Source organism: Haemorhous mexicanus, chromosome Z (assembly GCF_027477595.1).
Source record: "Haemorhous mexicanus isolate bHaeMex1 chromosome Z, bHaeMex1.pri, whole genome shotgun sequence".
NCBI lineage: Eukaryota > Metazoa > Chordata > Aves > Passeriformes > Fringillidae > Haemorhous > Haemorhous mexicanus.
This window is the reverse complement of record NC_082381.1, coordinates 58,175,490-58,190,613: the sequence shown is the minus strand read 5'-3', so window position 1 is coordinate 58,190,613 and position 15,124 is coordinate 58,175,490. Positions and strand designations below refer to the sequence as shown.

Here is a 15,124-nt window from a genome sequence, read left to right as displayed (position 1 = left end):
TATCTTATGTATATGCTTAAAAAGTGTATGAAGTAAATATATTACGAGGAAAATATGAATACTAGCACTTTTACCCTTCTGGTCTTGGTGACAGTAACAAAGGTTAATGCTTTTCCCATATGGCAATCTTTTATAATCATCTATCCTCAGTGGTCTCTGTCACAAACAGGAATTCCATTCAACATCTGCTGCCTTAACAATTAGAACTGTATTGAGGACTATCTGTCTGTCTATCTATATCTTTCTTTCTCTCTCTCTCTCATTTGCAATACTGGTCTTTCTACTTCCAACAGACATACACACATTTAAGAACAAGTAATGAAAATATTTTTTTCAGTCAAAACAAACTGTGTATTTTTTTGACAGTTTTTGATAAATATTCCCCTACAAATAGAGTACAGCTTATTACCTATTAATTACCCAAGGTGCTGCTCCCAATGCTTATGTAAAATTCCCAATAATGTGAATCCTTGACCTGTTGGACACATGGCTTTGGCATCCCTGTGATGACCAGGTATTTCAAATTACAGCCTGAAAAGACCTTTCATGTTCCTCAGCCTAAGTGCTTGTGTGAGGTGCCCAAACAAAAAACTTCTTTACCTCTATGGTATGCAGAAACTGAAATCTGTTAATGCATCATTTAAATGTCTCAGTTCTCTGAATCCTGGTATCACGACCTCTTCTGTGGCTGTGGACAGTGAGGAGCATGAACAAAACACTATGCAAACACACCAAACTGACACTCTGTTGTTGAGTAATGCTGCACAGAACTCAAAAAGTCAACCGACATCCCAGAGAAATACTCAAGAAGAGCATTCACTCTCTTTTAGGTATAATGTCTACCTTGGTCAGTCAAAGCATAGTTTTAATTAAACTGAATTCACTTAACGAAGTGCAATCTTAACTAATAAAATACCAAAGGCTGAAATACCAGAAAATACTAACAAGTGTTAAGAAATTCAAAGCCTCCCCTCTTAGACAAAAAGCTTTCTCTTGTCTGCCTATGAACAAACTGGACATCTAATTGCAAGCACTTAAAAAACCCAATGTAGTACTGGTAGTCATAAAAACAGGTAAGTTGTTTTTGTATGTGATTCAAACACTTCTTTGATGTAATAAAATTTTTTTTATTATGTAATTTATGTATTTAAGCTACCTATATGAAGATCAAAAACAATGGACCAAATAGAAAGTAGTCTGAAGTGAAACAGTAAATGAAAACCTGCTTGGCTCACTTTCACAAACCAACCTGGTGCTGTAACTAAACAAAAAATCTTCAATTCAAAACTAATAATTTAGTTTGGAAAATTCTGTTGTTTTCAGCTCAGGCATATGCAGCTTTTAGAATTAATATCTTACCAGAATTTAATCTCCTTTCTGCTGAAATACAAACAATATCTACATTTTTTTCTACCCATTTCAAACAATTATTTTCACAGGGAGTAGAAAGCTTAGGAAGACTTTATGTCAGGAGATAAGAACATAGGAACCTCAATCTACTTGGGCATCATTTTCCATTAGATGTAGTCTTCTCAAGTGTTTGAAATGGATCTTCTTACCTGTCATGGTTACCACTTCCATGAATACAAGTGGCCAAACTTCACAAGTACATGCCCTACAACACTGGTTATGAACTGGTTATAACAGCAGTGGTTATAAAACACATTAAAGATCTACATGTCTGTTGAAGAGCATGCATGATGACCAGTTATAAAATAAAAATCCACACTGCAGTATTGAATAGGCTAAGGAAAATACTGTTTACTACTAATAATATTTACAGTTTTAATAAAATTTGTAAAGAATGTGAAAACCTTATTCTTGGTAGCTTCAGTTGGAACCTAAAACAGAAGTGCCCTCTACGCAAGAATATTTTAGATGCTTTGAACTATTTGTTTTAAAAAGCAAGAAAAAGTGCGTGTAGAAATCTAACACATTACCCTTTCCAATGTCACTCCCATTTTGAGGTAAGGCTTTCTTTGCAAGACACTATTAAATGACCTAAGCACTTCCACATAACTTGCAAGTCTATGTCACCAAAAGAAAACAGCTTAACAACAAGGATGACACTTTTTTCTTCATCTAGGTCTATAGAATATACAGTTTTTTTTTTTTTTTCTTATAAAAAGAGACTGAATAGAGTGAAGGAAAGGGGATCAGCAATAGCTATTAAATTCCAACCCTTCTCTCAGCTGAGAATTAACAATACTACTGCTACCATAAAGCTAACCCAGAAATAAAATCTAACAGAAGAATGAACAGAAAAGCAGCCATGCCAACAATACCTGCTAACTGTCAAGAAATGAAATATGTGCATTTCTATGAATCAGCTGTCCTTTGTTCAAACCCACGCTTTCAAAGTTGCAGTCCCTTTTATAATATCACTCTAAAATTAAAGAGCTTTTCATTAATACCATTCTGATTAGCCCTCAGCAGTACATAGCTGAGAATTAAAAAAAAGGGCTGGATATCTGACCAGACAATGGGATGGAGCCTTTTTAGATGCCAGACCCTTCCAAACCTGTAACACAGCAACATGGAAAAAATGTAACCAAAACCATAAAACTTGGTACAACTAGGCCATGGTACCCAGCACCTTACAGGACTAACTCCTGTGACTGGAAAGTTGCATCGAATACAAACTGATAAAGAAAACCAAATACCCTATGCCTGAAAAGTCTATTACTACATGGTCCAGTGCATGGCAGCCACTAAGCAGTGGTCATACAACAGTTTCTGGGCATGTGGCTTGGGGAGAGCCCGTTCTCTGAGCCCCAAGCTCCATGTCCCTCATGGCACATCCCATGCCTGAAGGAATGATTTTTTTAAACAATGATTAACGCTCTGTTACAAAAAAGCAAAACAGTTTCACAGTTTCATGAATCTGCTAAGAGTTTGCAAGTGAAGATAACATCTTTAAAAAAAAATCAATTTTTAGCAGATGCTTTAATGTTTACATCAAGAGTAATGTCTTTTTTCAACTATTAAATTGTTTTGAATTAATCTTTTGCAACAGAATGAACAGAATGAATAACGCAAGTGTGCTACTATAAAGCAACTAGTAACACACCCAGAACTTCATCATGACAGTTTGAAATTTATTAATTTAAATCACCCATTGTGACACAAGAGCAGTAACAAAATAGCTGTACACTACTTCTGTTACAAATATAGATACTATTTAAAGTGACTTTACATACTCTAATGTAGGCATTTCTCACTCTATGCAAGGAATAAGTACAAAAGCAATTCAATAACAGCAGCATCCAGCAATGGCACCATCTAGTTTATTGCATCTTAGCCTACCACAATGTAACTTCTAGAATAGTTAAAAAGACAAAGAGTGGGGTTTTTTTGTTAGTTCACTTACACATAGCTATCAATTTGTTAATACTATTTGACAGACACTCCTAATACTGCTTTTGTGACTCACTAAAATGAATGCTAGTCTTTTGTATTATCCCCTAATAATGGCCTGACCATTGCCTGCATTTTCAGTTCATATTTCTCCTAAGTGATAGTTGAGATAGTAGCCTTCTTGCTAAAATTCCATTTTTGCTAATTAAAGCAAAGCATCCTCATGCTAAATAGCATACTAGTTTGACTGGTATCTTCCTCTCTCAAAAGACTCAGCAAAATTCTTCTGCAGGAAAATAAATCATGGGAAAAGCATGCTTTATCTGTCAGATTCCTAAAAGCATGGCAGGCAAGGGCAGGCAGGTTACAATCAGCTGTGTGTTTCATTGAGTGCAGTTTTTAGATAAAGTTTAAGTAATGAGAAAGTGATGCATTTATTGACCATGCTGCTGATCAAAGAAAGCTCCACTGTTGCATTGTACTTACTAGATGCTTTTATCTGTGCCTCTAAAATTAATATCCCCAAAATAATAGTTGTAGCTGTCAAAGCTCCTCTTCTGCTTATTACTGATGCAAACCCTCACTGCTGTCTTACTACACACCTCCACTGTGAGGCTTTTTCAGGTCTTTACCCATGCTCAATCCATGATTCCTGGCTGTATGCCTTCTCAGTTCAAGAAGGACTCTACCTCTGCTGCTAGTGATAATAGCAGCAACACCATTAATGTCAACTCCTTCCACTGGCAATATCTAGACATCTGCTGGCAGCTAAGCAGAACTGCTCTGAGAGGTCTGTTCATGGCTCTGGAGCAAACAGCTTGCAGGAATGTCTGCACTGACCGTGTACATGGTGCTGCACATTGGAAGAGGACATTTGCTTATAGACACTTCATATTAGAAAAGTTGTTTTCATCCATAAGGACTATAAAATATTCCTATTTTAAAAGTATAGTTCTTCTAATACTGCAGTTGCTGGGCATTCTCAATCACCAGGAATAGTTTCCACTAGTAATGGACTTTTCAGCCCTGAGCACAAGACCCACAAAACCCACAAACAAAACAAACAAAACCACCATCATCACCACCAATACACTCCCCTGCCACCAAAATAATGAAACCCTCAAATCTAAGCCAAGTGAAACACAGTGTTTTTTTTTTTCAGATACACCATGACTTAGAAAAATTTAAACGCACAAAAAGGCAAGCAAAAAAATCCACCCAAGTCACCAAACTAGTTCCTCCTATTGAGCATTGCAAAATAATATGGTCATTGGACAGTCTGGGTCGAAAGGAACCTTAAAAATCATCTCGTTCCAAAAAACCTTCTGCCTCCAGATTACACATATTTCCCCCTTATCTCCCAAATCTCTGATTTAGTAATATTTTCTTTCTTCAATAAGCTCTTTCCTGTTGTCTGACTACTGCTACCCCTGCAACCTGTGTGCTGACTTGATGCATTTATAATTTTTCCAACACTACTCAAATACAAAGTCTCTTCCCAAAACATTTCCTTGTGTGGTTATTAATGGCAACATTTTTTTTCATGGTGACTTACTAATAGGAAAAATATCCCTGTGTTTCCATTGTCAACATAACTTCATCCCAGTGGTTTGACAGGAAGAGAAGTACTTTAAATGTATACAAAAATATGGTTAAATGTTATTTTTCTTCAGCGTTGTAACACAGTCCTGTTAAGCTGAAAGAGCAAGAAGACTACACAAACATCTCCATTCTCTTTACTATGTGGAAAGTAAACAATATTGTCTTATTGACCCTAGCCTGACAGACAGCCAGTTCATGATAAGACAGTCAAAGTGACTGTTCCTTTTGTCCTTTTCAGAATAGCAACTGCTTCCTCGTGGGTCACCCCTTCTAAACTCTGCCCATTCACAGCAATGATTTGATCCCCCCTCTTGAGGCGTCCATCTTCTGCTGCTGCACCCTGGAATGATAAAACAAGTAACTGCAGACTCACACATTTCTTTTTCTCCCTGACACACAGTCCTGAAAAGAAAACCTCTTGCAACCTGTTCGGTTTTCAGGGATACAGATAGAGCCAGATGTTGGGAAGACTGCTAATTTTGCAGTACACCCTGCCCAGTCTAAGTTCCACATCTAGAAATTGGAACTACGTGATTGTTTGGTTCCCTCAACCCTGTTTTTCCAGCTAGTGTAAAATTTAAACCCTAGTAATATAAAAATAACATTTTCAAGACCTACAGAACTTTTCACCAAGTGGTGCAAAAGACAGCTTTATACTCTGATATACCTTAAAAATTTAGCATTCGTGATTCCAGTTTTCTCTGACTCTCTGCTGTTTCCTAGAGCCATCCAAATTATCAAATCCAGGTCAGCATCTGAACTTCTCTGAAGGTCCAGTCTGAGTTCAATAAAACACTTCCCTCTACTACCGGAAATAAACACACTCTAAATATAAAGCAAGGGAGCTTTTTTCCCTAAGTATTACACAATTCCAGTCTCGAGAGGTGGACAAGACTCTGCTGATAGGCTGAATCATGTATAGTTGGAAATTCTTAATCTTTTCAAGATTACAGCCTTCAAATGATGCAAGCACATTTTGATCAGCCTTTGCACTAATAAGGAGAAGCTGTGAGAATCTGCAAAATTCTTTTGACTGCAAACCCAGGCCAAGATTTAGAACAATAATTGCAGTGAACTAATAAATTGATTGATTGGAAAAATTTTCACCTACCTTTGCAAACACTGTCTTTACATAAATGGGTAAGTCTCCATGGGGACTGCCATAGCCACCCACAATACTAAAGCCAAGGCCGTCTGGTCCTCTGTCCAGAGTAATGGTCTTATACTGAGGAGGTCTAAGAAAAGGGAAAAGAGTATTTTGTCTCGACTTCAGATTTAACATACAGAATATTCAACAAAAAACATTACTCCTTTTAAGCTAACGAGTACATTTTTATTTCCACTAGAACTACAAATAGTTTTGTTATAAAGAACTGCATATTTCAGTTAATGTAAACTCTGTAAACTACCGAATGCCCATATTATTATACGGAAGCAGCTTTTTCAAATATACAGCTCAGGGCATGTTTATGGCTGCTATGTGCCACCAATAGTGCTTCCTAGTGAACTAGAGAGGTATTGCACGCATTTCCAGATTCCATAATATCTACTTTAAAAATCCTGTAAAGCCTAAAATTAGCTCAAATAGTTTATGCTATTAAGGTTTAATTGCTTCTCTCCTAATAGATGACTGTGTATTTGTATATATGTGTTTATTATATAAATCATTTATAGGTGTATTTCCCCACGTATACTTTGATACTAAGTAATTTTGGAATTCTACTTTTCAAAGTAGGTATGTGTGGCTAAAGAATAATCCCTCTCTTTCCCCTTTCCCAAAATAAAAAATGCCTCAGATTTATGACAGAGTTTGACACAAAACTTGTTTACATAATGCACTTTTGCAGAATACCAGAAGCAGTATACCTTGTACACCAGAAACATCTGACACTCCTGACTGCCCAGCAGTAGAGAGCACACTACAGAAACATAGGTACAACAGTGGAAAGAGAGTTTCTGGGTGTATCAATTAATCCTAGCTACCCAGTCTCAGAGAAACAATAGAGGCTGTAGAAGAAATCAGATCACATACCAAGTCTACAGAGAGTCAAAAAAAAAATTGCAGCACAGCAAATTGCATAATGAAAACCACAGAAGAGGACCTATGGCCCACAGGTTTTATGTATACCAAATATGTTAATTATGATTAACACAAAAATGTCATCCACTATTTGCTAGAATTTGTAAGGTTTATAGGTTGATAGGTTGATTATCATTTAAAGTAACAGGCTACAGAGGCTGTACATTCTATAGTTAGTTACTGACCCTAAATCATCCTGAAATATGCCAGTTGAAGTTAGTCCTGAAAATGAAAGACTGGGCGTAGGTGGATCCTGCTGCGGACCAGTTATGACACTCACTTCTCCTCCAGCTACAACCTAGAAATAGAGGTTGGAAATCAATGGTAAAAGAATGCTGACACTAAAATAGTTCAATGTAGCAGCTGGCAAAACAGTATTCAGAAAATATTCAAAATGTCACTGAGGATTTTTTTACCTGCAACTCAATAGTGCCTGAAGCATTTTTTAAGATATTAACAGCTTGGGAATGAGTCATGCCCTCAGTAGATGTTCCACAGATGCTAACAATCCTGTCTCCAACCTACAGAAGAAAATGTAGAAAATCTAACTTAGTTACATAGATTTATTTGTCACTTTCAACAACAGCAGAACTAGGAAATGGCCCAGTATGAAGGCAGGTAATTCAACATCAGGATTAGCAAAATACACCATTTTAGTGTAACCAGTGTAAAAAGTACGGATGCTTTACAGAACTGATCCTAAAACTCTAGAAATATGCATTAAAAACCAGAGATGCACTTTGCATGTCACCTGAAGGCAGACTGATGTAGCAAATTATCATCAGAGATTCTGTTTGACTTCATCTTGAAACAGTATCTTCCAAGAAACCTGAGTCAAATTCAAGTACCTTTGATGCAGATGCATTTAAGTACAGCTTCAGATAAAATCTCCCACTTTAACTCAGAGCCTAAAATGTACTCTCTTTGTCCTAGGCATAGGATACATGACAGATAAAACAGACTGCACACCTACATTTGCAGGAATGACCACTACACTCAGCAATGGCACTTGTTTATAGAACGCATCCTTCTGAACCACTTTCTATGCATTTAATTTTCACAAGCTGACTAACTCTAAGATCCAAGACTGCTTTAGCACCTCCTTTCTTAAGTTAGCATATGTCAGCAACTACATTTTCCCATGCTACCAATCTGAGCTTCTTTTTCATCAATCCAAACAGCAAGAATTCTTTCCATAGCCAGACACACTTTAGACTGTATCACTGAACTGTGAGTTTACTGCCTATCTAGAGTAATCACATTACCCATGCAATCTTTACAGCCTTCTTAATAATTAACTTACTCTTAATTTCTGAGTCTGAGCTGCAACTCCATTTGGGTGCATCATGGCAATAAATATAGGAACATCTCCAAGAGGACTTCCTACTCCTCCAGCAATGCTCACTCCTAGTGAATCTGTAGGGTTCTGTTATAGTAATGAAAAAAAGATTAGATTTTTCTGGAAAGAAAAACACAGACAATGGTAGGCTAACCTCAAAAGATGGCTAAACTCCCTATTTGATGAAGATTAGAATTCCTGTGTCAAGCCAGTTTTTAAGCTAATATGCTTTTGCACTACCTCAAGAAAGCAGAGTAATCAGAATGGATGTTTCTTCCTCTCAGTGGTAAGAGAAAATTTGCTAATTCAGTTGTGTGTTTTATTTTAACCAACTAAATAATTACAGAATTCAGCACCTGACTCTAAATGTACGCACAGAGGTCTGAGCAAGGAAAACCAATGAGACAGAATTACTGTCCTTAGTACTGTCTATGTGAATATCCTGTTATGAATCTCCTGGAGACTAGAATTAATCTTTATGCTCCCCCTAGTGTCCAAATGTTGAAGACCGAAACCAGCTGCATGTACCACACCCAAATACCTCACTGTAAAAACTGCTATTGCAAACTGTTATTTGCAGATTCTAGTGTTAAAAGAATGGCTGAATACAATCCATGTCATCAAGTGAACTAGATGCCAAATGAAAACAAATAAGTATAAATATTTTGGAAAATAAGATGCAGTTTGTGACTAAGCTCACATGCATAACGAAGGTGACTGAAGTTCACACTTGAAAACCTGGCAGCTGCCATGCAAGAACCTACTCATTAAAAATATGTGTGAAGAAAAATATCAAATAACAAAAAACAGCCTTCTTTGGTACAATTCCCCTGACTTTACCACAAGAGAGTTTGCATGTAACTCAATCTGATGACAACAAAAGTAAGACCCAGTATCTCTTCCTTCTTTTAGTTTCAACACAACTCACAAAGCACGATAACATAAGTCACACTACTTTACATAAAAATATAGGCAATGCAGTCCCACACTGAAAAGACAGACAAATTAATTTCCGGATCCTTTCCTAAAACAATGAATAGGCCTAGACTTCTTTCATTCCATAAAGACACCTATTGAAAACATCTACAAAACCTATTCCTGATTTATGCCACTGCATGCTACAACTTACCTTTTTTATTTCAACTGTTCTTAGTCCCTGTATTTCAGAACCTGCTGTCAAATGAATTAAGATAAATTTAAAAAAAAGTTAAATAAGCATTTCTAGAAAACTTTTTCAATAAAGTCATCCAAATCGCTATGATGATTCTACCTTTCTGCTTGTTTGTTATATACATTTTAATCTGATTTTGATAGAGGCCATCATTACAATAACTGGATTGAAATACTTCTAAAATAGGTGAAAGAATCAACCATCTTCTCCATTTAAATAACTGCTGGAATAAGACTGCTAAGCTCAAACTCATTATTTTCTAGCGATACTTTGATCAGAAATAACTTTATTTTTAATTTAGCATGAGACAGCTATTCCACCTGTATCTGGATTTCTATGAATGAGACAGCTTGTCATAGAATGTATTTAGATTAAATAAAAAATTATGGCTCAATTGAGATTGTCAATATTTAAACTGCTTATATAAGAAGCTCCCAGTTTCTACTGAGCAAGAATCTCTTCTACAGCATTTTGCTGACCAAGGAATTACTTTGAGGCCTACATCACATAGTTATAACACTTTAACAGAAAGATCTCAGCTACCAGTTCATATGTACAAAATACTGAAAGCATCAAAAAACTCTCCAACTTACTGATATGCCTCTTTAGGCCACTCTCAAAGACCTCGGGTGCACCAGAACCAGACACTGGGAAACTGAACGATGAGAGACTGCCACTTCCTTCACTGACCTACACACAATGTTAGAGTGGGATTAGAGAGGAGCTTCACCGACCCAGCTACTCAAAGTAAAACTGTAACTCACTGTATTAATTTTATTTTCTGCAGTATTTTATTTTTTCTGTGCCCAGTCAAAACTGAGTCAGAGAACTCCATGAATTTTTTGGTCACTGTAGATAACTCTTTTCTGAAGCATCATTAGACCAACAGAGATTGTACTTGTACAGCCCCATGCAAAGCTTTAAAGTGCTTCTTCTGAGGGCCAACAAGGTCCTGGTATTTGCCCCTGCTATCACCTTATAGAGATTTTCTAATGCAAGTTAGCTACAAATAACACAGCAAGGACAGAATACAGGTATCAGTAGGTCATCATGTGGACTCTCAAATGCTCAGCTGCTGCGTCAGCTGCTACTAAGATTAGGCTCTCCACTCAGCTAGACCTGCACAATTTCCAGGATGATTTTCACTATACTTGAAGGGCAAGTAAAAGAACAACATGGTTCCTGGTGAGAACAGTCTCCTGACTGTGACACACTCTTCAAAACATTCAACACTGTGAACATCATCTTAGAATAAGACCAGCCAGAGTCTGTACGTTTTCATGCTATTTAGCAATACTAATTCTGAAGAGAGCCTAAATTGTCAGTTTTATTTAGTCTTAAATGCTCACTTGAATTTTAATTATGTCTTAAAACTATTTATATTTAATACTTAATAATATTCATCCCCAGTTCACAACCAAAGGAAGTTATTCAGATTATATGTGAGCTTTCAGAACTGTAGCTCCTACTGGACAGAATCACAGTGCAAGGTGCTATGCCATGGAAGATGCTTTCAAATACAGAAGTAGATTTGGGATTGTAGCAATTCATCATCAGACCAACAATAAAATAAATAAGAGAAGTCTGATGGAAAGAGCACAGGTTTCCTGCTTTTGGCAGGCAAGACTACAGTAAGGACATGCAAGGAATGGAAAAATTCTCTAAGCTTACTGAAGGAATACTCCACTGCCAACTACTCTGACAGTAACTATGAGGTTTAAAGTTGACTCTAATTTCTTCTGGTATTGATAAGAATTGGAGACTGGAGAACTGGACAAGCTGGAGTCTGGAGCAAAGTAATTTCTGGATTATATTTTTGGCTGGATGCTGTCTATAACAACTTGCTAAACTGAACATAAAAAATGGCTACTGAAGAGCTGCAAAATGTTTCCATCTTGTATCAGGCATGTGAAAAATAACTGTCATCATAAAAGCGGCATTTCTATTTGCTTTCATTATTTAACATTACTTCTCCTAAACTAACCAGTTTTATAGTTACATACCTGGCTGCTCTGGGATGTTCTCCTTTCAGAGTGAAATGGCCCAGCTTTTATTCTTCCAACCTCTAGTCTTACTGTACCTAAGGAACACTAAAGAAACAGTTACTTGTAACATATCTCTTCTGTATGCAAGATGAAAAGCTTTAGGCGACTTTCTAGAAAGTGGAGAAAGAAAAAAAACACATGGACAGATGGAAAAAAAAAACCATGGACTAGCAATCCTGAAATGAGCACTTTGCAGATAGAGTTCATGGCAGGACCAGTGACACACACAAAGCACACCAAGCTACTCAATACTAATCAGGATACTTTTTTAATACTGGATTAATCAGTATTACAATGAAGACATGAAAATCACACAAGAGGAATAATTCTATTACATTACACTTAATAAGGAATAGCTTCTGAACTGCAATGTCGACATATAATTTTTTCAATAAAAACTAAAACCAGTGTGACACATCAAAGTCTTAATCATTATTTATCTTAACATGATTGAGAACATGGTAATTAAACCGGAAGTTACTCATCTCTCTTAAACTTTTGAAATTATCTGTTACTCAGGATAGACACCATTATAACTAAGAAATTTTGGGCAGAAAATTTCCTAAACATCCATAGGCATCTGACTCCCAGTAATAACCTGGGTGATATGGACTGACTGCATACTGGAAAGTTCTTTCACTAGCCTTTAAGATTTTAACTTCTCTATTGAGTATTCACACGTCTACATAAAATGCATGTCTCAGGAGACAATTCAGCCTGCAATTAAATACTTCAAAATCAAGACATTATTTTGAAAAAAACAGAAAAGTTATTACCACAGGGCTAAGAAAATTAGACTTTCAACATAATACAAGTAGTGTCAAGAGAAGACATCGATCTGCAATGCATTAATACAGAAATTTCAGTTTTGTTGTTATTTTGATTTTTTTCTTTCACTGAAAAGTTGTAAGGGGAAACTGCTGCATTCAAATAATTTAATAATACATGAGGTTGCCTTTATTTGTCATGTTTTAACTTTATTATCCTAAAAGAGATTCATGCATTTGCCAGAAAAAATCCATAGTAATAGGCCAATATATCAAAACCAACCAGACATATCCATTCAAACAAAGTTTCAATACCTCACAACCTGTTGCTATTCTCTTAGGAATGACACTAAAAAAGATTTATTATTAAATTGCTTTTAATTTTATAAATAATGTTGATTTCTCAATGTCCTGGAAAAGACTTGATCAAAGCTCAGGCAAAACCATTCTTCTCTGCTTGTATGAATTTAGTCATATTAAAACATATGGATAATTCTTATTCAAAGTGGAAAATTGAGGAAATATGTACCTAAAATTACCACATCTTCACAAATACACAAACCCACAAATGAGAATTTAAAATTACATGCGAAAGTAGGAGGTAATACTTTCCAATGGGACTCTTGAATAAATCAATTCCTATTTTGTTTTACTACGCCTTTCTCTTTCTTGCTAAATTCTCCCATTTGATAGATCCAGTAAGTTTAGTAAGGGGAAAAGCTGGTAGTCTTTTTGCATACTTTAGGGGATACTTCAATAGAAACACTGCAAGAACAGACAGAATTCTCACTGATGACACATTCTGTTTGTCTCATTCTACTTAAAACACATAGGAATTTTCCAAAGATTATAAAAAAATTTTTCCAGCAAAATACATTTTAGGCAGTTCAAGACAATTCACTCTAGATCCTACTCTCACAAATAAAAACTGCATGAATATCTGAACAGGAAATAGTCACTCTCTACATGTGCGTGACCATGTTTTATTCCACTTACTCTATGTGAACAAAACAATTATTAACAATAATATGTCTAAGGTATTTTAAAAGCCCATTCCTCAGGGCTATGACAATTAACTACAAGTACTACTGAGCAATGATGAAGTACTTAAAATGTGAATATATGAATGGTAAGTTGAATCAATGAGATACTCCAAAATGTCAAAATGAAAGAAATTTCCCACATGAAAAGGCATTTTTATTCAGAGGAGAGGTACAGCATAGGGAGAAGAAATGCAGTGTTTTTTAAATAAAAAAACTATCATGTAAGAAAGGAAAAGTACTATAGCCAAATAAGAATATACTAACAAGTTCAGTGTCACAACATAGATCCTGTTCTGGCATTCTCACTAATGGGCACAAATTGAAAACACAGAAGTCCTCATATGTCCCTTTCTGACCACTGCTCTCCCCTAGGACCCCTGCTCCCCAGTAAATCTAAAACCTCAAGGACCCGTTCAAGATCTGGAAAAATATACCTTTGAGTGTGAGTGTTAAGAAGCATGACTGTGTGCCTATGTATCCAAGAGACAGCTATAATCAGCATCTGTTAATTTTTTACCAGTGAAACAGTTCTCCACTGAAAATGCTGACTCAGTGGAATCCTTACCCTGCAGCATGTCTCAAAATTCTGGACTGAAAAACAGACAAGGTGGTTAACCAGCTGGATTTCCTGGCAGACAACAGGAAATATTGTATATCTGACTTTATTCTGATTTGGAAACAGGGGAAGGACATCAGAAAAAAAAAAATCAAGAATAGGTTGGCTCCAAGAGCTGCAGGTAGTTACTTCAGCAAACTTTGATAAAGCAGTTTCTTATACCAAATGCTTGAAAAATGCATTGTAGAATTTAATGGATGTAAGGTGGCACAAGACATAAACAACAACAACAACAAAAAAAATTAATGTCTCCTAGTAGATCAGGTTACTCAGAGCCCCATCCAACCTGGCCTTGTACACTTCCAGGGATGGGGCATCCACACCTCTGGGCATCCTATTCCAGTGCCTCACCATCCTCATTTCATCCTCACCCTCACTTCTTTCATTAATTAATTTCTGTCTAACAACTAATTAAAATTACCCTTTTGGTTTAAAGCCATATCCTCTTGTCCTGTCACTATAAGCCCTTGTAAACAAACTATGAAAGTAGTCATTTGTAGCACAACTACTCTGCTGAATTCTTCATCATTTGCAGTCAGTTCTGCGTATCTTTCTGAAACTGCAAAACAGTTAACCAGCTATCAGTGTTTTCGACAGAATACAGTTTTAGGTTTTCAGTTGTTCTAGGTAATGGTATTCTATAAAGGTCATCTATAAGCCTATATTCATAAATATACAACTTTCTGCACCACCACTACTCCCAGTTTTATCAGGCAAAGTACCAAAATCTGAATGCTCTAAAGTTCAGGAAGCTAAAATTTGGATGACCAAGTCATCTCACTGACATCTCAGTAACAGTCTGATCTCAGTTTGAATAAAGTTAAAGCTTTCAAAAAACCTGGATCTCAGTTTTTCACTCTTATCCATCTTCTCTTTTCCCAATACCTTTAGCAAAGCTGCAACAGCCTCCTGGTTAGCATTTCGGACATCTTCTCCATTCACTGTCAATATCTGGTCTCCTTGCATCAATCTCCCATCTGTATCTGCTATTCCTCCTTTGACGATATCTGACACAAACACACCTGTGTCATTTCTGCAAATACACACATGAATTTCACATTAAAGTACTGTTTGATGGTCATGTTTATAGCTTGCTATTTGAAA

The 15,124-nt window shown here is 36.3% G+C and overlaps 1 protein-coding gene across 18 annotated transcripts in view; it reads right to left on the bottom strand.

Annotated features, from left to right (window-relative positions):
* Positions 1–3,077: 3,077 nt before the first annotated feature.
* MPDZ (multiple PDZ domain crumbs cell polarity complex component) overlaps positions 3,078–15,124 on the bottom strand; it is a 92,239-nt gene continuing 80,192 nt past the window's right edge. For 17 of the 18 annotated variants that reach the window (XM_059837125.1, XM_059837124.1, XM_059837131.1 and 14 more), the window contains 9 exons: positions 14,906–15,053; positions 11,553–11,639; positions 10,143–10,239; positions 9,508–9,551; positions 8,343–8,465; positions 7,456–7,560; positions 7,225–7,337; positions 6,071–6,194; positions 3,078–5,299 (listed from right to left, as the gene is read on the bottom strand). In XM_059837125.1, coding sequence (XP_059693108.1) covers positions 5,153–5,299; positions 6,071–6,194; positions 7,225–7,337; positions 7,456–7,560; positions 8,343–8,465; positions 9,508–9,551; positions 10,143–10,239; positions 11,553–11,639; positions 14,906–15,053 — 988 coding nt within the window. In that variant the 3' untranslated portion in view covers positions 3,078–5,152. The remainder of the gene's footprint in view (positions 5,300–6,070; positions 6,195–7,224; positions 7,338–7,455; positions 7,561–8,342; positions 8,466–9,507; positions 9,552–10,142; positions 10,240–11,552; positions 11,640–14,905; positions 15,054–15,124) is intronic. The other variant, XM_059837128.1, reaches the window with a different exon arrangement.